The sequence below is a fragment of the Anomaloglossus baeobatrachus genome, chromosome 9, assembly GCF_048569485.1.
Source record: "Anomaloglossus baeobatrachus isolate aAnoBae1 chromosome 9, aAnoBae1.hap1, whole genome shotgun sequence".
NCBI classification, from domain to species: Eukaryota; Metazoa; Chordata; class Amphibia; order Anura; family Aromobatidae; genus Anomaloglossus; species Anomaloglossus baeobatrachus.
In genome coordinates this window covers 229136497-229159657 of record NC_134361.1, presented here as the reverse complement: position 1 = coordinate 229159657, position 23161 = coordinate 229136497, and the positions used below count along the sequence as shown (strand labels likewise).

Here is a 23161-nt window from a genome sequence, read left to right as displayed (position 1 = left end):
CACACCTCTTCACTCTGTATAACGGCCCCTCCTAGCCCTCCAAACAGTACTTTACTGCTATTCACAGTCGCCAGAGCTACATTTGTGGATCGTGGACCACGATGGAACTTCATGGGAACATTTTTGATAATAAATTGGTGAACGAGGGGTAGTGTGGGGGAGTCTTTATTCAAATAAACTATTTTTTCCTTGGTTAGTAATGGGGGTGTCTAATAGATGCCTCTCCATTACTAACCCCTGGACTTGAAGCAAGCTGACATTGCACAGCTGACATCAACCCCTAAAACTATTACCCTGATAGCTACTACACCAGGGCAGTCAGGAAGAGCCGAGCGGAGCGCCAGATCTACATCTAATGTAATGCGCTCATTCTGGGGTGGCTGCAAGCTGGTATTTTTAGGCTGAGAAGGGCCAAATAACCATGGGCCTCTTCAGCCTAATAATACCAGCCCCCAGCTGTCTGCTTTACCTTGGCTGGTTATTAAAATAGAGGGACCAAACGTTTGTTTGTTTTTTTCATTTGTTGATTTATTTATTAGGTTAAACAGGGCTAAAAACACCCATGAAAGGCACTAAAGGGTGCAAGTGTACAAACCTTGTTCTAACCTATGCTTTTACTCCTACATCAACTATACCGGCTTCCAGAGGACAGTGTGCCAAGCACCCCCGGGTTACAAATAGCACCCGATGACACGAGGTGGCCGGTCTATCACAGTAATGCCAATAGCCAACATGGCTACAACATTACCGTGTATGGCAGGCAATCACAGCATGTTTATTGGCTGTCTAACAGCTGAGAAACATGGGGTGCAGGGACTCGAGTATGGCGCTCGTACACCGGTGATGCTCAATCAGGTAATGATCAGTGCCCTGCACGCTCACTAGTTCTAAATCCTATAAAGACATACGTGTTGCCCCCATAATAAAATAATGTCACCTATCCAGATCCCTTCCTGGTATAATGTCCTCCTTCCCGGGCATCTTCCTGTAATAATGTCCCACATCCTGTGTTCCTACCAGTAATAATGTCACTCATACTTGACCCTAACTTGGTGTAATATCCCCCATCCTTGTGTAATGTTCCCCATACTTGGCCCCTTCCTGGTGATAATGTCCCCATCCTGATATAATATCCCCTCTCCTGGTATAATGTCCCCCATCCCGGGCCCCTTCCTGGTAATAATGTCCCCCATCCTGATATAATATCCCCCATTCTGGAATAATGTTCCCCATCCTGGGCCCCTTTCTGGTAATAATGTCCCCCATCCTGATATAATAACCCTATCCTGGAATAATATTCCCCATACTTGGCCCCTTCCTGGTAATAATGTCTCCCATCTTGGTATAATATCCCCTATCCTGGAATAATGTTCCCCATACTTGGCCCCTTCCCAGTGATAATGTCCCCTATCCTGGTATAATATCCCCTATCCTGGAATAATGTTTCCCATCCCGGGCCCCTTCCTGGTAATAATGTCCCCCATCCTCATATAATATCCCTTCTCCTGGTAATAATGTCCCCCATCCTGGTATAATATCCCCCATCCTGTAATAATGTTCCCTATCCTGGGCACCTTCCTGGTAATAATGTCCCCCATCCTGATATAATATCCCCTATCCTGGAATAATGTTCCCCATACTTGGCCCCTTCCCGGTGATAATGTCCCCCATCCTGGTATAATATCCCCCATCCTGGAAGAATGTTCCTCATACTTGGCCCCTTCCTGGTAATAATGTCCCCCATCCTAGTATAATATCCCCCATCCTGTAATAATGTTCCCTATCCTGGGCACCTTCCTGGTGATAATGTCCCCCATCCTGGTATAATAAACCCTATCCTGGAATAATGTTCCCCGTACTTGGCCCCTTCCTGGTGATAATGTCCCCCATCCTGGTATAATATCCCCGATCCTGGAATAATGTTCCTCATACTTGGCCCCTTCCTGGTCATAATGTCCCCCATCCTAGTATAATATCCCCCATCCTGGAATAATGTTCCTCATACTTGGCCCCTTCCTGGTAATAATGCCCCCCCATCCTAGTATAATATCCCCCACCGTGGAATAATGTTCCCCATACTTGGCCCCTTCCTGGTAATAATGTCCCCCATCCTGGCAGATCTCTGCGCTGTCAATACACTTCAGCTGAAATTAAGTGCTGACGTCGGCTATCTGCGACCGCGATCATGATGACCCTGAACGGGAGACAAAGGAAGAAAACTACTAGTTGTGATCACCAGATGGTGCAATATTCATTGTTTTTCTCATGTTACTATAACAATGGTATATGTCTCGCTACATTCAATAGGTGGTGCCAGAAATCAGGTCCACATCCTCTCAGAAAAGGATATTTACATATATAAATTCCTGGCCTATGTCTCCTTAGACCAGCATGAGGCTCAGAAGCTTTTCACCTAGCCAAATTGGTTTTCCTGCTTTGCACTGAGGAGGAAGCAAGACCCCGAAACACGTTTCTGTAAATGTAATGTCTAGTTTGGCTTCTTCTCCTATGTCAAGGCTCATTAAAAAGGTTGATATTGACTTTTAGGACTGCTACATCCAATAGGTGGCACCAGAGATCACATCCTCTTACTTCTGAAGAGGCTATGGTATAGTGACAGAGCAGGTTTGATAACTTTACCTATACTTGCAGACAGTGATTGGTTACCGTCCTGTTCTTCCTGATGAGTTACTAAAAGAAGAAACTGAACGGTTCTAAGTTTCGTTTCCCTTGATCTTGTTTCTCAAACGAGTGATTCGAAAGCATTTCATAAAGAAGGGCCTGACTTTGGACAAAATTGGGCAGGAGGTGACTGGAAGAGACCTGAACGGGCCCATACACTACACCAAATTATATGGAGAGCCGGACGTCGGCGTGATCGGCCTTCCGGGGTTCCTGATCACTCTATCATTGCACCTGACGGACAGGTTACCGAGATATGAAGCCAGAAGACTTTTATCATACCTTTACCATCGTGTCCTCCATAAAAGACCATTTTCAGCCTCCATGTGACCACTTGGCTTGTTATGGCCACAGCTGCGATGTCATACTGTGCAAAGTGCCCCTTACACTGCGCATCGAATATTCGCAAATAGTCGAATAGCGGTGAGGTATTCGGAAAATATTCGCAAAGACGAATAATCGAAGTATTCGATCATCCCTATTTAAAATCTAAAAACCAAGGAAAGAAGACAATAGACATAATCTGGCCAGTAGCTCCATGCCATTGTATGTTCTTCATTACCTTGTATGTGTCAACTTGACTTTTATGCGGAAAACTAACAGATGCCACGATCTTATGGACAAATTGACTTTCCGCGCCTCTTGGATTAAAATGTTTCACCAGGATCTGACTGATGTAAGTCTTGCCACTGCCGGTGAGTCCATGAAAAGAGAGGACGAGCGGTCTGAGACGTTTTTCTGTCTTCACGATGACCCCCTTGGCTAGGTGCTGTCCAAATATTTTTTTTTCCAAGTCACACTGAAGAGCTGAAAGGAGTGACATGTAGAGAAAAAGAGATGATTATTTTGATACTGATATGGCTCAGCAGTGTGCTTGGTGATGTACGGCTCTGCATTGTGCTTGGTGATGTACGGCTCGGCATTGTGCTTGGTGATGTACGGCTCGGCATTGTGCTTGGTGATGTATGGCTCGGCATTGTGCTTGGTGATGTATGGCTCGGCATTGTACTTGGTGATGTATGGCTCGGCATTGTGCTTGGTGATGTATGGCTCAGCATTATGCTTGGTGATGTACGGCTCGGCATTGTGCTTGGTGTTGTATGGCTCGGCATTGTGCTTGGTGATGCATGGCTCAGCATTGTGCTTGGTGATGTATGGCTCAGCATTGTGCTTGGTGATGTACGGCTCGGCATTGTGCTTGGTGATGTACGGCTCGGCATTGTGCTTGGTGATGTACGGCCCGGCATTGTGCTTGGTGATGTACGGCTCGGCATTGTGCTTGGTGATGTACGGCTCAGCATTGTGCTTGGTGATGTATGGCTCAGCATTGTGCTTGGTGATGTACGGCTCGGCATTGTGCTTGGTGATGTACGGCTTGGCATTGTGCTTGGTGATGTATGGCTCGGCATTGTGCTTGGTGATGTACGGCTCGGCATTGTGCTTGGTGATGTATGGCTCAGCATTGTGCTTGGTGATGTATGGCTCAGCATTGTGCTTGGTGATGTACGGCTCGGCATTGTGCTTGGTGATGTATGGCTCAGCATTGTGCTTGGTAATGTACGGCTCGGCATTGTGCTTGGTGTTGTATGGCTCGGCATTGTGCTTGGTGATGTATGGCTCAGCATTGTGCTTGGTGATGTATGGCTCGGCATTGTGCTTGGTGATGTATGGCTCGGCATTGTGCTTGGTGATGTATGGCTCGGAATTGTGCTTGGTGATGTACGGCTCGGCATTGTGCTTGGTGATGTACAGCTCAGCATTGTGCTTTGTGATGTACGGCTCAGCATTGTACTTGGTGATGTACGGCTCTGCATTGTGCTTGGTGATGTACGGCTCGGCATTGTGCTTGGTGATGTACGGCTCGGCATTGTGCTTGGTGATGTATGGCTCGGCATTGTGCTTGGTGATGTATGGCTCGGCATTGTGCTTGGTGATGTATGGCTCGGCATTGTACTTGGTGATGTATGGCTCGGCATTGTGCTTGGTGATGTATGGCTCAGCATTATGCTTGGTGATGTACGGCTCGGCATTGTGCTTGGTGATGTACGGCTCGGCATTGTGCTTGGTGTTGTATGGCTCGGCATTGTGCTTGGTGATGTATGGCTCAGCATTGTGCTTGGTGATGTATGGCTCAGCATTGTGCTTGGTGATGTATGGCTCGGCATTGTGCTTGGTGATGTATGGCTCGGCATTGTGCTTGGTGATGTATGGCTCGGAATTGTGCTTGGTGATGTACGGCTCGGCATTGTGCTTGGTGATGTACAGCTCAGCATTGTGCTTTGTGATGTACGGCTCAGCATTGTACTTGGTGATGTACGGCTCTGCATTGTGCTTGGTGATGTACGGCTCGGCATTGTGCTTGGTGATGTACGGCTCGGCATTGTGCTTGGTGATGTATGGCTCGGCATTGTGCTTGGTGATGTATGGCTCGGCATTGTGCTTGGTGATGTATGGCTCGGCATTGTACTTGGTGATGTATGGCTCGGCATTGTGCTTGGTGATGTATGGCTCGGCATTGTGCTTGGTGATGTATGGCTCGGCATTATGCTTGGTGATGTACGGCTCGGCATTATGCTTGGTGATGTACGGCTCGGCATTGTGCTTGGTGATGTACGGCTCGGCATTGTGCTTGGTGTTGTATGGCTCGGCATTGTGCTTGGTGATGTATGGCTCAGCATTGTGCTTGGTGATGTATGGCTCGGCATTGTGCTTGGTGATGTATGGCTCGGCATTGTGCTTGGTGATGTATGGCTCGGCATTGTGCTTGGTGATGTACGGCTCGGCATTGTGCTTGGTGATGTACAGCTCGGCATTGTGCTTGGTGATGTACGGCTCGGCATTGTGCTTTGTGATGTACGGCTCGGCATTGTGCTTTGTGATGTACGGCTCAGCATTGTACTTGGTGATGTACGGCTCTGCATTGTGCTTGGTGATGTACGGCTCGGCATTGTGCTTGGTGATGTACGGCTCGGCATTGTGCTTGGTGATGTATGGCTCGGCATTGTGCTTGGTGATGTATGGCTCGGCATTGTGCTTGGTGATGTATGGCTCGGCATTGTGCTTGGTGATGTATGGCTCAGCACTGTGCTTGGTGATGTATGGCTCAGCACTGTGCTTGGTGATGTATGGCTCGGCATTGTGCTTGGTGATGTATGGCTCAGCATTGTGCTTGGTGATGTATGGCTCGGCATTGTGCTTGGTGATGTATGGCTCAGCATTGTGCTTGGTGATGTATGGCTCAGCATTGTGCTTGGTGATGTACGGCTCGGCATTGTGCTTGGTGATGTATGGCTCGGCATTGTGCTGGGTGATGTACGGCTCAGCATTGTGCTTGGTGATGTACGGCTCGGCATTGTGCTCGGTGATGTACGGCTCAGCATTGTGCTTGGTGATGTATGGCTCGGCATTGTGCTTGGTGATGTATGGCTCGGCATTGTGCTTGGTGTTGTATGGCTCGGCATTGTGCTTGGTGATGTACGGCTCGGCATTGTGCTTGGTGTTGTACGGCTCGGCATTGTGCTTGGTGTTGTATGCCTCGGCATTGTGCTTGGTGATGTACGGCTCGGCATTGTGCTTGGTGTTGTATGGCTTGGCATTGTGCTTGGTGATGTACGGCTCGGCATTGTGCTTGGTGTTGTATGGCTCGGCATTGTACATCACCAAGCACAATGCCGAGCCGTACATCACCAAGCACAATGCCGAGCCATACATCACCAAGCACAATGCCGAGCCGTACATCACCAAGCACAATGCCGAGCCGTACATCACCAAGCACAATGCCGAGCCATACATCACCAAGCACAATACCGAGCCGTACATCACCAAGCACAATGCCGAGCCGTACATCACCAAGCACAATGCCGAGCCGTACATCACCAAGCACAATGCCGAGCCGTACATCACCAAGCACAATGCCGAGCCGTACATCACCAAGCACAATGCCGAGCCGTACATCACCAAGCACAATGCCGAGCCGTACATCACCAAGCACAATGCCGAGCCATACATCACCAAGCACAATGCTGAGCCGTACATCACCGAGCACAATGCCGAGCCGTACATCACCAAGCACAATGCCGAGCCGTACATCACCAAGCACAATGCCGAGCCGTACATCACCAAGCACAATGCCGAGCCATACATCACCAAGCACAATGCTGAGCCATACATCACCGAGCACAATGCCGAGCCGTACATCACCGAGCACAATGCCGAGCCGTACATCACCAAGCACAATGCCGAGCCGTACATCACCAAGCACAATGCCGAGCCATACATCACCAAGCACAATGCCGAGCCGTACATCACCAAGCACAATGCCGCGCCATATCAGTATCAAAATAATCATCTTTTTTTCTCTACATGTCACTTCTTTCAGCTCTTCAGTGTGACTTGGAAAAAAAAATATTTGGACAGCACCTAGCCAAGGGGGTCATCGTGAAGACAGAAAAACGTCTCAGACCGCTCGTCCTCTCTTTTCATGGACTCACCGGCAGTGGCAAGACTTACATCAGTCAGATCCTGGTGAAACATTTTAATCCAAGAGGCGCGGAAAGTCAATTTGTCCATAAGATCGTGGCATCTGTTAGTTTTCCGCATAAAAGTCAAGTTGACACATACAAGGTAATGAAGAACATACAATGGCATGGAGCTACTGGCCAGATTATGTCTATTGTCTTCTTTCCTTGGTTTTTAGATTTTAAATAGGGATGATCGAATACTTCGATTATTCGTCTTTGCGAATATTTTCTGAATACCTCGCCGCTATTCGACTATTTGCGAATATTCGATGCGCAGTGTAAGGGGCACTTTGCACACTACGACATCGCAGGTGCGATGTCGGTGGGGTCAAATCGAAAGTGACGCACATCCAGCGTCGTTGTCGACATCGGAGTGTGTAAATCGTTTTTGATACGATTAACGAGCGCAAAAGCGTCGAAATCGTATCATCGGTGTAGTGTCGGTCATTTCCATAATGTTGCGGCAGCGACAGGTCCGATGTTGTTCCTCGTTCCTGTGGCAGCGCACATCGCTGTGTATGAAACCGCAGGAGCGAGGAACATCTCCTATCTGCGTCCCACGCGGCTCTCGCCGGCAATGCGGAAGGACGGAGGTGGGCGGGATGTTTACGTCCTGCTCATCTCCGCCCCTCCGCTTCTATTGGACAGCTGCCGTGTGACGTCGCTGTGACGCCGCACGTCCCGCCCCCTTAGGAAGGAGGCGGTTCACCGGCCAGATCGACGTTGCAGGGCAGGTGAGTGCATGTGAAGCTGGCGTAGCGATAATGTTCGCTACGGCAGCTATCACAAGATATCGTATATGCGACGGGGGCGGGGACTATCGCGCTCGGCATCGCAGCATCGGCTTGCAATGTCGCAACGTGCAAAGGGCCCCTTAGAGCAGTCCGATGTGGAATGCCGACCACAAGAGGCAGTAATGGCAGATACTATAACAGCTTTATATCAGGGCGGAGGATTCCTCAGGACACAACATTGTGGGTTATAGGTGACCTAGGGACAAAATGTAGAACTGGTGGAGGAAGAGGAACTGGGCGGACCGAGGGCTTTTTTCACCCTAAGAACAGGGGCCAGAGACATTATGAAGAGGTGAGGCAGAGACATGAGGCCAGATCTAATCAGGCATCCAAGAGTTTAATCAGCAGATGTCAGGTTCGGACTCTCGAGTGTCTGAAACATGGCGTGAGATGTGCACGGACAAATGACGGCGAAATAGGTGCGTTTCAATAGGGATGGTATAAGAGATGAGCACCCAGATGATAGGGAGCAGGGGATGACACTATCCTGGTCCCTACGCTCCCCTAACGTCTCTACACGAGTCCTTCCCCTCGTCGCCGTCACATACCTAGTCCCTTACTGTCCCTCCACTCACCCTATATAATGACAAGGCCGGTGAGTGCACTAGACGCCACCACTACACTAACAACATGTCTTCTCTCCTGGACCGGCCGCTGATAAAAATAACATTTTTGTAACTACATTGGAGAACCTGGTTCCATTTATATTCTATACCACTAGAGTAACGACACACAGCGGGAGGAGGACAGGTAGTGAGGTAGCGAGTGGTCAGCTAGTCGCACTCGCTATGCTGTTAGCGAGTACTGTCCGCTACTCGCATATGCGTTACAAGCAGCGGGCGTAATGTAAGTCAATGGGAAATACTCGCTAAGTAGTGAGTAACTGTACCGCCCCGCCGCTCGGATCCGTGCTCGTACGGTGGGTGGCTCGAGCGCCTCCGGACCCGGGAGGTCACGTCGCTCTGAAGGGAGGCTGGCGCTACGTGAGAGGTTTTGGTGGGGAGGTTCACGGCCGGAGCCGCGGTTTTTGGGTTTAAGTTTGTGACGCCACCCACGGGTCGTGGTGAGTGTTGACTAGGCTCCCGGAGACGGTGTTGCGCAGCCAGGTGTTGACCCCTCCGTGGATAGGGGGTTGATGGTCCCGGGGCCCGGTTGTTGGGGTTAGGATGTGGGGGTGCGGGCGTGTTGGCGTGATGCGGGGCGGTGCGTGGCCCGAGCGCACTGTTGTACTCACTATAACAGATACACCGGAGTCTCTGGTAAACCAAAAGGATGGTGGTCAGTCGCCGCAGCCGGCTGCGTCTGGTCCCCCACCCAGTTTGGTAGTCCCCGCCTTTTTCCTGCACCTTGTTTGTGGATTTTGACTGCCTGCGCTTCAGCGACGGGAGTCCGCTCCCCGGCTTTGTATGTGTCGGGAGAGCCCGTTTGCCCGCAGACGCTGGCCCGTGGGATCTCTCTGCCTGAGCAGTGGCTTTCTATCCCCCTCGTTGGGCTGTTTTCTTCAGTCGGGACTTGGATGAGAAATAACCTAAGGTCCAGACCCCAATCAGTGAATTTGACTCGGTCCAGTGGTTTCTGGGCCTCGTTCTGGGACTGAGTACCCCTCCTAATGCTCCGGTTTAAAGTTGGTTCCCCGGTTCGGTACCGGCGGGTCACTACCCTGTCCCGGTCCCTTACGGTTCCACCAGCCGTCTTTCCGGCTCCTGCAGGCGGCAACCACCGTATGCCTCCTGGCCACAGGGTATCTGGGCTACGACCCAGATCCCCGACAGACGTTTTCTCCTTCTAGACTACTCTCCTCTCCTCCCTAACTTCATCTGCTTGCTTCTCCTGCCTCAGGCTATCTGAACTCCTTAATGGGCATGGCCAACTGCCTGGCTCTGCCCCCGGGTGTGAACATCAAAACCTGAGAGGGGTGACTCAGGGTTTTTAGGTTGGCTGCTGTTACCTTTTTAGGGGACTGGTGTTTGTGCAAGGGCCTGTCAGTGACTACCTGGCTAGTCCAGGGCGTCACATAACCCATAAGCCCTACTTTTCGTGCAAGTAGCGAATAGTACGGCTTTTGTGTTACTCACTACTTAGCGAGTATTTCCCATTGACTTACATTATGCCCGCTGCTTGTAACGAATATGCGAGTAGCGGACGGTACTGTCTAACAGCATAGCGAGTGCGAATAGCTGACCACTCGCTCAATAATAAGGACAGACAGTAGGACATAGACAAGAGGATATACCAACAAACTCCACCGCTGCAGTCAGACACCATATACAGTATGTATATACATATATATATATATATATATATATATATATATATATATATACACCTTTGGCCTGGGACAGCTCATAGAGTCCCACGGCTTCCAGTATCATCTCTATGCCGATGACACACAGATCTACCTCTCTGGACCTGACATTACCTCTCTACTAACCAGAATCCCACAATGTCTGTCCGCTATTTCATCCTTCTTCTCTGCACGATTCCTAAAACTGAACATGGACAAAACAGAGTTCATTGTCTTTCCTCCTCCTCACTCATCTCCTCCAACAAGCCTTTCCATCAAGCTTGATGGTTGCTCACTCTCCCCAGTCTCACAAGCTCGTTGCCTGGGAGTAACCCTCGACTCTGCTCTGTCCTTCAAGCCACACATCCAAGCCCTCTTCACCTCATGCAGACTACAACTCAAAAACATCTCCCGGATCCGTGCTTTCCTTAACCAAGAATCAGCAAAAACATTAGTGCATGCCCTCATCATCTCCCGCCTCGACTACTGCAACCTCCTGCTCTCTGGCCTCCCTTCCAACACTGTTGCACTCCTCCAATCTATTCTAAACTCTGCGGCCCGTTTAATCCACCTCTCCCCCCGCTACTCCCCAGCCTCGCCACTCTGCCAATTCCTTCTCTGGCTTCCCATCACCCAACGACTCCAGTTCAAAACATTAACCATGACATACAAAGCCATCCACAACCTGTCTCCTCCCTACATCTGTGACCTAGTCTCCCGGTACCTACCTGCACGCAACCTCAGATCCTCACAAGATCTCCTTCTCTGCTCCCCTCTCATCTCCTCTTCCCACAATCGCATACAAGATTTCTCCCGTGCCTCCCCCATACTCTGGAATGCTCTACCTTAGCATATCAGACTCTCCCCTACCGTGGAAAGCTTCAAGAGGAACCTCAAGACCCACCTTTTCCAACAAGCCTACAACCTACAATAGCCCTCAGTCCAGTAGACCACTGCGCAACCAGCTCTGTCCTCACCTATTGTACCATCACCCATTCCCTGTAGAGTGTGAGCCCTCGCGGGCAGGGTCCTCTCTCCTCCTGTAGACTGTGAGCCCTCGCGGGCAGGGTCCTCTCTCCTCCTGTAGACTGTGAGCCCTCGCGGGCAGGGGCCTCTCTCCTCCTGTAGAGTGTGAGCCCTCGCGGGCAGGGTCCTCTCTCCTCCTGTAGACTGAGAGCCCTCGCGAGCAGGGTCCTCTCTCCTCCTGTAGACTGTGAGCCCTCGCGTGCAGGGTCCTCTCTCCTCCTGTAGACTGTGAGCCCTCGCGGGCAGAGTGCCCTCTCCTCCTGTAGACTGTGAGCCCTCGCGGGCAGGGGCCTCTCTCCTCCTGTAGAGTGTGAGCCCTCGCGGGCAGGGTCCTCTCTCCTCCTGTAGACTGTGAGCCCTCGCGGGCAGGGTCCTCTCTCCTGTAGACTGAGCCCTTGCGGGCAGGGTCCTCTCTCCTCCTGTAGACTGTGAGCCCTCGCGGGCAGGGGCCTCTCTCCTCCTGTAGAGTGTGAGCCCTCGCGGGCAGGGTCCTCTCTCCTGTAGACTGAGCCCTTGCGGGCAGGGTCCTCTCTCCTCCTGTAGACTGAGGCCTCGCGGGCAGGGTCCTCTCTCCTCCTGTAGACTGTGAGCCCTCGCGGGCAGGGTCCTCTCTCCTCCTGTAGACTGTGAGCCCTCGCGGGCAGGGTCCTCTCTCCTGTAGACTGAGCCCTCGCGGGCAGGGCCCTCTCTCCTCCTGTAGACTGAGCCCTCGCGGGCAGGGTCCTCCCTCCTCCTGTAGACTGAGCCCTCGCGGGCAGGGGCCTCTCTCCTCCTGTAGACTGTGAGCCCTCGCGGGCAGGGCCCTCTCTCCTCCTGTACACTGTGAGCCCTCGCAGGCAGGGCCCTCTCTCCTCCTGTAGACTGAGCCCTCGCGGGCAGGGTCCTCCCTCCTCCTGTAGACTGAGCCCTCGCGGGCAGGGGCCTCTCTCCTCCTGTAGACTGTGAGCCCTCGCGGGCAGGGTCCTCTCTCCTCCTGTACACTGTGAGCCCTCGCAGGCAGGGTCCTCTCTCCTCCTGTAGACTGTGAGCCCTCGCGGGCAGGGTCCTCTCTCCTCCTGTACACTGTGAGCCCTCGCGGGCAGGGACCTCTCTCCTCCTGTAGACTGTGAGCCCTCGCGGGCAGGGTCCTCTCTCCTCCTGTAGACTGTGAGCCCTCGCGGGCAGGGTCCTCTCTCCTCCTGTAGAGTGTGAGCCCTCGCAGGCAGGGTCCTCTCTCCTCCTGTAGACTGTGAGCCCTCGCGGGCAGGGTCCTCTCTCCTCATATACCAGTCTGTTTTGTACTTTTAATGATTGTTGTACGTAAACCCTCTTTCACTTGTAAAGCGCCATGGAATAAATGGCGCTATAATAATAAATAATAATAATAATATGTATATATATATATATATATATATATAATTTTATTCTTTATTTTTTGGGGGGTTTGATAAGATCATTATAATGGCGGAGAAGACCCTGGTGGTCCTATCTAGGCTGCACAAGATCGATCTTACTTCAGAGTGTACATCCATCAAGTCGCCATGGCTCAAGATCAATCTGAAGGCTGCTAAAAGAAATAAAGAATGCAGCGGAACATTGGATTAAGAGTAACTTGGTTTGAGAGCAATGATTTGCAAGAAGAGCAAATCCTCACCGTGCACCCGTCTGGTTCGGTCCCTTCACCGCGCTCTGACCCGCTGTGGAGGTAACTTTCTGTACATATGTACTGTATACTGTATACCATTGTACAGTATATACTATATAGCATGTGTATTAATTTGCATTTGTGGATACAGTACTGTACTCTCTTTCTGCTCACCCGTGCAGCACATCGCTTATACTGCATCCCGCACCAACAATCCTATTGTGAGCTAAAGTGCAGATTAATTTGCTTTATATGTTTGTTACTGCACAGTATTTTGTATTAGTACACTGTAATTTTATATGAATACAGTACATTTTGTATTACTGTAATAAGTTTGTATAAATACAGTAAATATTTTTGGGTTGTGGAACGAATTGTCTGTGTTTCAATTATTTCCTATGGGAAAATTCGCTTTGATATAAGAGTAACTTGGTTTAAGAGCTCCCGGAACCAATCTGGCTACGATGCCAGAAGTGAGACCCGAAGGGAGAGCAAATCGAATGGTTGCTATGGGCAACAACACCACTTTAAGTTTCCCACAACCTTTTGCTAAAGTCACTCTATATTGTTACTACTAACAAGGCAAACAGAAATAATATTAAAAAAAAAATGAACATTTTGGAGAAATTATCCCTATCCTCCTCTGCCATTTTAATTAGCTAAATTCTCCCCACCACATCACAACCCAAAGAAAATGGTGAAACAGAGAATCAAAGCTTTTGCCCTTTTTAGAAATGGCTGCCGCGGGACACAGGAAGTGACGTCATGGCCAGTGTAGAGCGCCCGCCCGCATGGATATTCCTCTGTCCGGGATATGAAGTTGCTGAGAGCGGCGCTGTGGCTGTTGCTCCCGGTGATCGCCCGGGCGGAGCCCATCTCCATCACGGTGGGGACCGTGTCACTGATCACCGGGGTCATCTCTTACTATGGCCTACACACCTACCTCTGGGGCAGCAGCCGGACGGAGGGAACTGTCAATGTTACAGGTAGTGGAGACTAAGGAAATCGGCTCAGTGCTGGGAGTTGTAGTCCTACAGCAGCTGCACAGCCACGGGTGTGTGCCCAGGCTGGGAGTTGTAGTCCGGCAGCAGCTGCACGGCCACGGGTGTGTGCCCAGGCTGGGAGTTGTAGTCCGGCAGCAGCTGTACGGCCACGGATGTGTGCCCATGCTGGGAGTTGTAGTCCGGCAGCAGCTGCACGGCCACGGATGTGTGCCCAGGCTGGGAGTTGTAGTCCGGCAGCAGCTGCACGGCCACGGATGTGTGCCCATGCTGGGAGTTGTAGTCCTACAGCAGCTGTACAGCCACGGATGTGTGCCCATGCTGGGAGTTGTAGTCCGGCAGCAGCTGCACGGCCACGGATGTGTGCCCATGCTGGGAGTTGTAGTCCTACAGCAGCTGTACAGCCACGGATGTGTGCCCATGCTGGGAGTTGTAGTCCTACAGCAGCTGCACAGCCACGGATGTGTGCCCATGCTGGGAGTTGTAGTCCTACAGCAGCTGTACAGCCACGGATGTGTGCCCATGCTGGGAGTTGTAGTCCGGCAGCAGCTGCACGGCCACGGATGTGTGCCCATGCTGGGAGTTGTAGTCCTACAGCAGCTGTACAGCCACGGATGTGTGCCCATGCTGGGAGTTGTAGTCCGGCAGCAGCTGCACGGCCACGGATGTGTGCCCGGGCTGGGAGTTGTAGTCCGGCAGCAGCTGTACGGCCACGGATGTGTGCCCATGCTGGGAGTTGTAGTCCGGCAGCAGCTGCACGGCCACGGATGTGTGCCCATGCTGGGAGTTGTAGTCCGGCAGCAGCTGCACGGCCACGGATGTGTGCCCATGCTGGGAGTTGTAGTCCGGCAGCAGCTGCACGGCCACGGATGTGTGCCCATGCTGGGAGTTGTAGTCCGGCAGCAGCTGCACGGCCACGGATGTGTGCCCATGCTGGGAGTTGTAGTCCGGCAGCAGCTGCACGGCCACGGATGTGTGCCCATGCTGGGAGTTGTAGTCCGGCAGCAGCTGCACGGCCACGGATGTGTGCCCATGCTGGGAGTTGTAGTCCGGCAGCAGCTGCACGGCCACGGATGTGTGCCCATGCTGGGAGTTGTAGTCCTACAGCAGCTGTACGGCCACGGGTGTGTGCCCATGCTGGGAGTTGTAGTCCTACAGCAGCTGCATGACCACGGGTGTGTGCCCATGCTGGGAGTTGTAGTCCTACAGCAGCTGTACAGCCACGGGTGTGTGCCCATGCTGGGAGTTGTAGTCCTACAGCAGCTGCATGACCACGGGTGTGTGCCCATGCTGGGAGTTGTAGTCCTACAGCAGCTGCACAGCCACGGGTGTGTGCACATGCTGGGAGTTGTAGTCCGGCAGCAGCTGCACGACCACGGGTGTGTGCCCAGGCTGGGAGTTGTAGTCCGGCAGCAGCTGCACGGCCACGGATGTGTGCCCATGCTGGGAGTTGTAGTCCGGCAGCAGCTGCACGGCCACGGATGTGTGCCCATGCTGGGAGTTGTAGTCCGGCAGCAGCTGCACGGCCACGGATGTGTGCCCATGCTGGGAGTTGTAGTCCGGCAGCAGCTGCACGGCCACGGATGTGTGCCCATGCTGGGAGTTGTAGTCCGGCAGCAGCTGCACGGCCACGGATGTGTGCCCATGCTGGGAGTTGTAGTCCGGCAGCAGCTGCACGGCCACGGATGTGTGCCCATGCTGGGAGTTGTAGTCCGGCAGCAGCTGCACGGCCACGGATGTGTGCCCATGCTGGGAGTTGTAGTCCGGCAGCAGCTGCACGGCCACGGATGTGTGCCCGGGCTGGGAGTTGTAGTCCGGCAGCAGCTGCACGGCCACGGATGTGTGCCCATGCTGGGAGTTGTAGTCCGGCAGCAGCTGCACGGCCACGGATGTGTGCCCATGCTGGGAGTTGTAGTCCGGCAGCAGCTGCACGGCCACGGATGTGTGCCCATGCTGGGAGTTGTAGTCCGGCAGCAGCTGCACGGCCACGGATGTGTGCCCATGCTGGGAGTTGTAGTCCGGCAGCAGCTGCACGGCCACGGATGTGTGCCCATGCTGGGAGTTGTAGTCCGGCAGCAGCTGCACGGCCACGGATGTGTGCCCATGCTGGGAGTTGTAGTCCGGCAGCAGCTGCACGGCCACGGATGTGTGCCCATGCTGGGAGTTGTAGTCCGGCAGCAGCTGCACGGCCACGGATGTGTGCCCATGCTGGGAGTTGTAGTCCGGCAGCAGCTGCACGGCCACGGATGTGTGCCCATGCTGGGAGTTGTAGTCCGGCAGCAGCTGCACGGCCACGGATGTGTGCCCATGCTGGGAGTTGTAGTCCGGCAGCAGCTGCACGGCCACGGATGTGTGCCCATGCTGGGAGTTGTAGTCCGGCAGCAGCTGCACGGCCACGGATGTGTGCCCAGGCTGGGAGTTGTAGTCCTACAGCAGCTGCACGGCCACGGATGTGTGCCCAGGCTGGGAGTTGTAGTCCGGCAGCAGCTGCACGGCCACGGATGTGTGCCCATGCTGGGAGTTGTAGTCCTACAGCAGCTGTACGGCCACGGATGTGTGCCCATGCTGGGAGTTGTAGTCCTACAGCAGCTGTACGGCCACGGATGTGTGCCCATGCTGGGAGTTGTAGTCTGGCAGCAGCTGCAAGGCCACGGGTGTGTGCCCATGCTGGGAGTTGTAGTCCGGCAGCAGCTGCACGGCCACGGATGTGTGCCCATGCTGGGAGTTGTAGTCCGGCAGCAGCTGCACGGCCACGGATGTGTGCCCATGCTGGGAGTTGTAGTCCGGCAGCAGCTGCACGGCCACGGATGTGTGCCCATGCTGGGAGTTGTAGTCCTACAGCAGCTGTACAGCCACGGGTGTGTGCCCATGCTGGGAGTTGTAGTCCGGCAGCAGCTGCACGGCCACGGATGTGTGCCCGGGCTGGGAGTTGTAGTCCCACAGGTTGCAGATCCTGGTGATTGGCTGTCCAGTTTCCCATAGCCGCTCCTCGCAATATCACCTGCAGATGAAGTAACTTCCTTAAAGGAATTGTTCATTTGAAATACAGTCTATAAATGCGCATCTGTGTTCCTCATCTAAACATTTTACAACCTTTTTAATTGTAAATATTTCGTCAGATTTCCAAAAATAGGAGGATTTCTTAATGTTGTTCCTTAAAAAGAAATACACACAAAACCCCCCCCCCCAAATATGTATGTGTGCGTATATATATATATATATATTTATTTATTACGCTGTCTTCCATCTTGCAGCGCTGCAGTTGGACTTCGACAGTCATATATTCGGGCAGCATTTGGCCAAGCAGGTGATCCTGAAGGCTGTACCCCGATTCCTGAGCAATGAAAACCCTAAGAAGCCGCTGGCGCTCTCCTTACACGGCTGGACCGGGACGGGCAAGAACTACGTCAGCCAGATCCTGGTCAACCACATCTACTCTGAGCCCATGGGGCAGAAGTGCGTGCGCACCATTGTGGCCACGCTCCACTTTCCACACGCCAATCAAATCCAGACCTACAAGGTAATGGTCGGCGTGTCTCTGCCGTTCTGTGTACGCAGCTCTGCTGCAGACCCATGTGCTTCCATGACTCCTCAGCCTCATCTTTTCCCACTGACAGGACCAGTTACAGACTTTGGTGAAAGACACGGTGAAGGGCTGCGAGCGCTCCGTCTTCATATTCGATGAGATTGATAAAATGCACCCGGGCCTAATCGACGCCATTAAGCCTTTCCTAGATTACTACGAGCACATCGATGGAGTCTCCTACAGGAAGGCCATGTTCATTTTCCTCAGGTGAGCGTCATGGCTCCTAACCAGAACCCCAGTCCAATGTCATGCGGAGGGGCTATACCTCCGTTATCATCCAGAGCAGCAATCATAGTGATCCCGCTTAGGCCTCGTTCACACAGTATTTGGTCAATATTTTACCTCAGTATTTGTGGCCAAAACCAGGAGATGTGTCTATTGTACTTTTCCTCAGATTTTTTTTCCTCTCTTGATTTTGTCCTACAAATTCTGAGGTAAAAACTTACCAAATACTCAGCGTGTGAACGTGGCCTTACAGGGAGTCTGTCAGTACAAGATGACTGTTCAAACCAAGCGCAGGCGCTCAGTGCACCTCCTTTGTTTACTTGTTTTCCATCTATTTCCGCCCTTACCTGGCTCAAGTAAAGCCAGACCTGTGAATCAAGGGCGAAAATATAACCTACCCCGAAAATAAGCCCTAGTAGGATTTTTTGAGTGTGCTTCAAATATAAGCCCTACTCCAAAAATAAGCCGTAGTTACAGTTCCAGAGGGAAGTGTCCAAGTAGATAAAAAAGTTAAAGAATACAGCAGGACTCTTCATCAAAGAAAGATGCCCCCCGTAGCGAAGTAACCTCCCCCCAAAACACAAAACAATCTTCAGACCCCAAACAATTACAGTTGGCAAGTGCTGATGGTGGATGGACTCTCACACAGAGATCTGCGTCGCTGTCAGGTCCCCCACCATTCCAGCTCCATTGTGCTGCAGCTCTGAAACAGATCGGGTACCAGTATCCCTCTGCGCGAGTGATACTGCTTCCAGTCACCAGGGGGAGCATCACTGTAGAACACAGGGGACCTGACAGCGACGCAGATCTGTATGGGAGAGCCCATTCACTTGCCAATTCTAACTGTTTGGGGTCTTTTAAGTATGATTCTTTTAGGCGGTGTCTGCTTTGTAAACTTAATTATTTTCAGGGAAACCCAGTAGGTAGGAAGGTGCAATTAACTTTTTGGCCACTCGCCAAGAGCCTGTGCTTGGTTTGAACAGTCAATTTGTGTAGACAGTTTCCCTTAAAGGGCCCAAATCAGTCTGAATTGACTTTAATGGATGCCACATAATGCTACATGTCACTAGGGGTGTACATGTGGCAATCGGGAAGCCATACATCAGCTAAAAATGGAGGGTTGCCTGCAAAAAGGGGCGGGGGGGGTTTCCTGCATAAAGGGGGGGGGGTTTCCTGCATAAAGGGGCGGGGGGGTTTCCTGCATAAAGGGGCGGGGGGGGTTTCCTGCATAAAGGGGCGGGGGGGGGTTTCCTGCATAAAGGGGGGGGGGTTTCCTGCATAAAGGGGCGGGGGGGGGTTTGCCTGCATAAAAGGGGGAGGGGGGGTTGCCTGCATAAAAGGGGGAGGGGGGGTTGCCTGCATAAAAGGGGGAGGGGGGGGTTGCCTGCATAAAAGGGGGAGGGGGCCTGCATAGTGTTCTGTGTCAAGCTTTAAGAATTTCTGAATTGGGAAATATTTTTTTTCTCTTATATATTGTTATATACCAGTAATGCCGGAGGAGAGAAGATCACAGAATTATCTCTAAAGTTCTGGAGAGCTGGAAGAAATCGAGAGGAAATCAAATTATCTGATGTGGAGAGGGATGTGTATTTGTCTGCCTTCAACAAGAAAGACAGTGAGTACGACGTGAGGCCTAGAAATTAGGTGTGTCCCCCTAATCTACAGCTCCAGCAGGAGGGTTAGTGGATTGTCTTCTGTGTCTGGCATTCAGCTGGAAAGCATAGGTGGGAGGAGCTTATCAACCTTGCAGCCAATCATGATGAGTGGGAGTGTTCTCAACTGACTGTCCTTTTCAGCTGGATGCCAAAAAATATTATTTTTTTTTTTTTTCCTCTGCCCATTTTAGGTGGTTACTGGCACAGCAGCCTGATAGATAAAAACCTGATTGATGTTTTTGTGCCATTCTTCCCCATGGAGTTCCAGCATGTGAAGATGTGTGTGAAGGCGGAGCTGGAACGCCGCGGCTTTGTGGCGGATGAAGACACCATGCTCGCCATCGCCAGAGACATGACGTATTACCCCCAGGGGGAAAAAGTTTACTCCGTAAAAGGCTGTAAAACTGTGTCCACAAAGCTGGATATATTCCTATGACGGACTGGCGGCCTCCGCTCTCTGCCCCGCTAGCCGGACATTGCTCCTTTTTTTGAATGGACTCGTTAGATACCTTTCCTGTGGCCTTCAGAGTCCTGGATTGGATGTAAATTTTGGGCGCAGACCCCCAGTGAATGGTCTGCCAGTTTTTACAGTAAGATAATCACTTTGATAAAGACGATGTATATAATTTGTAATTATGGTTCCGATTTCTACGTGAAGAGTTAATAATCTACATGAATCAGTGTTTTCATCCACGTCTGCTATGTCTGAGTCATTGATCGCCAACCGATCGCTTTCCAGCTGTTGCAAAACCACCATTCTCATTGATCGTCAACCGATCGCTTTCCAGCTGTTGCAAAACCGCCTCTCTCAGCATGTCTGGACGGCCTCCAGCCCAGGTATATAGCGCCATGTGTTACTTGGGCAGGATCAACCCCATCATGAGATCTGGGATCCTAAAGTCCAGTGTGTAAGTGGAAAGGTACTGAGCATGTGCAGCCCACTGTCTACACATCGGTCGCACATGCTCAGTCCCGCTCCACAAAGACAAGTTAGTCGGCACGTGACCCCCCCCCCCCAATGACGAAGCTGCGAAAAGAGCGCAGTGCGAATAATAAACATTAACATCCACCATGATGCGGTGCCTGCCGAGGACTAGTCCTGATGATTGTGAAGACTTTGTGTGCCCCCTGATGGGGTCGTTAGGGACTGTTCAGGGAATTCCTTTGCATCTCTAGCTCAGATCTATTATTCAAGTCTGAATGTGACATAATGGTGTAAATCAGGGGTCTCAAACTCGGCTGGGTGTATGGGCCGCACAGAGGAAAAAAAAATAATTTGGGGGGGCCGCATTCTTTGCAGGACAAAGAGACATTTTTATTGTGTGTGTGTGTGTGTATATATATATATATATATATATATATATATATATATATATATATATATATATATATATATATATATATATATATATATATATATATATATATATATATATATATATATATATATATATATATTATAATTTTTTAAAAAATTTTTTACACACCTTGGGATCACTGATATTCAACTTTTTCGCTTGTTCATTATAGCAAACGTGCACATTCTTTGTTTAAATATAAACTTTTTTTTACATTTTATTCCTTTGTTGTAACTAATAGTCTTACAATTAGCACTATATAGAAATTTTGACCAACATCTTTTAGTAATGTTCCCCATCTTGTTGTAACGTGCCCATCCTTGTCCCCTTGTAGTATTGTGCCCCATCCTTGTCCCCATCCCACAGTAATGTGCTCATCCTGGTCCCCATCCTAAAGTAATGTTCCCCATTCTTGTCACCATCCTATAGTAATGTGTTCATCCTTGTCCCCATCCTATAGTAATGTGCCCATCCTAGTCCCTATCCTATAGTAATGTCCCTCATCTTATAGTAATGTTCCCCATCCTTGTCCCCTTGTAGCAATGTCCCCATCCTATAGTAATGTGCCCATCCTTTAGTAATGTGCCAACCTTGTCCCCACCCTATAGTAATGTCCCCAGCATTATCCCTATTCTATAGAAATGTTTCCCATCTTTGTCCCCTTGTAGTAATGTCCCCATCCTATAGTCATGTGCCCACCTAGTCCCCATCCTATAGTCATGTGCCCACCTAGTCCCCATCTTATAGTCATGTGCCCACCTAGTCCCCATGTTAGTCATGTGCCCACCTAGTCCCCATCCTATAGTCATGTGCCCACCTAGTCCCCATCCTATAGTCATGTGCCCACCTAGTCCCCATCTTATAGTCATGTGCCCACCTAGTCCCCATGTTATAGTCATGTGCCCACCTAGTCCCCATCCTATAGTCATGTGCCCACCTAGTCCCCATCTTATAGTCATGTGCCCACCTAGTCCCCATCCTATAGTCATGTGCCCACCTAGTCCCCATCTTATAGTCATGTGCCTACCTAGTCCCCATCCTATAGTCATGTGCCCACCTAGTCCCCATCCTATAGTCATGTGCCCACCTAGTCCCCATCCTATAGTCATGTGCCCACCTAGTCCCCATCCTATAGTCATGTGCCCACCTAGTCCCCATCTTATAGTCATGTGCCCACCTAGTCCCCATGTTATAGTCATGTGCCCACTTTGTCCCCATCCTATAGTAATGTGCCGTCCTAGTCCCTATCCTAATGTCCCCATACTATAGTATTGTGCCCATCCTTGTAATGTCCCAATCCTATAGTAATGTCCTCAGTCTTATCCCCATCTCAGTAATGTGCGCACTTTGTCCCCATCCTGTAGTAATGGGTCAGCAGCTCCACTCACCTTCCACAGACTCTGGAGTGAAGCTGAGGGGAGTGGTCTGTGGCCCGAGCTCCACAGTGATTGGAGAGATCGGTCACAAGGCCGGTCTCTCCAATCAGAGCTGGGGGCGGGTGAAACACAGGTCACCCAGCTCCAGCCAATCACAGCCTCGGTAGGTCCGGGGAGGAGACGCCACCCCTTGTGAGGTCCCCTCCTCCCCGAATCTAAGGTATTTGTTGCAGCCATCGCAGCCTCCGGGGCCGCGATTTCACCATGACGTACTGGCTACGTCATGGGTCCTTAAGTACCAGGGAGCCATAACGTACCCAGTACGTCATAGGTCGCTAAGGGGTTAACGTCCAACACCCCCACACACACACACACCATTCTTCTCCCCTTTCCCGCGCCCCCTCCGCTGCCTCATCTCTGCTTCGTGCGGCCCCCGGGCCCGTGCCCCGGTCACTATCGCGGCAGCTGCAGTGTCGCTGTCAGTGATTTATGTGAGATGATTGTATTGCCGGCGCGAGAGCGGAGCCCCAGCAACACATTCATCTGACATAAAGTGCAGGCAGTGGCTGCGGCCCCTGCACCTGCCGCGATAGTGACCAGGGGCACGGGCCTGGGGGCCGCACAAACTACCCTGAGGGGCCACATGCGGGCCGCGTGTTTGAGACCCCTGGTGTAAATTGACTTAAAGGGATTTGCCAGTTCTAGCAAATTAAAGGGAATGTGTCATCAGAAAATCACCTATTGTTAAAAAAACAAAAAAAAATAATCTAGACACTAGGCCTAATATTAGTATTAATACTCCAAGGACCTGTTCTTCACTTGGACATTGGTAACAAAAGACTGATTCAGACCCCAGTCATTTGTATAGAAGAATTACCTGGGCTTGCTCTAATCTTGGTAAAGGTTATTGTACAGGAGGAGAGGGAGGCGAGCTGTGACATAAGCCTGGATCCACCATTCACAATAGGTGATCAGTCATTATACAGGAGGAAGAGGTAAGCTGTGACATCACCTATGGTGGATTCTGTTA

The 23161-nt window shown here is 51.3% G+C and overlaps 1 protein-coding gene across 1 annotated transcript; it reads left to right on the top strand.

Annotated features, from left to right (window-relative positions):
* The first annotated feature begins 13728 nt into the window (after nucleotides 1–13728).
* On the top strand, nucleotides 13729–20086 carry LOC142250800 (torsin-1A-like). The gene is made up of 5 exons (XM_075323021.1): nucleotides 13729–13916; nucleotides 17186–17451; nucleotides 17549–17724; nucleotides 19230–19357; nucleotides 19589–20086. The coding sequence occupies exons 1-5, from the start codon at nucleotides 13745–13747 to the stop codon at nucleotides 19831–19833; spliced, it is 987 nt and encodes a 328-aa protein (XP_075179136.1). The 5' UTR covers nucleotides 13729–13744; the 3' UTR covers nucleotides 19834–20086.
* The last annotated feature ends 3075 nt before the right edge of the window (nucleotides 20087–23161 follow it).

Excerpts from the sequence above, each read along its gene's own strand:
- LOC142250800 (XM_075323021.1), top strand. The coding sequence starts at position 13,745 with ATGAAGTTGCTGAGAGCGGCGCTGTGGCTGTTGCTCCCGGTGATCGCC. Across the intron at positions 13,917-17,185 it reads GGGAACTGTCAATGTTACAG|CGCTGCAGTTGGACTTCGAC; the intron begins GTAGTGGAGACT and ends TCCATCTTGCAG. Across the intron at positions 17,725-19,229 it reads GCCATGTTCATTTTCCTCAG|TAATGCCGGAGGAGAGAAGA; the intron begins GTGAGCGTCATG and ends GTTATATACCAG.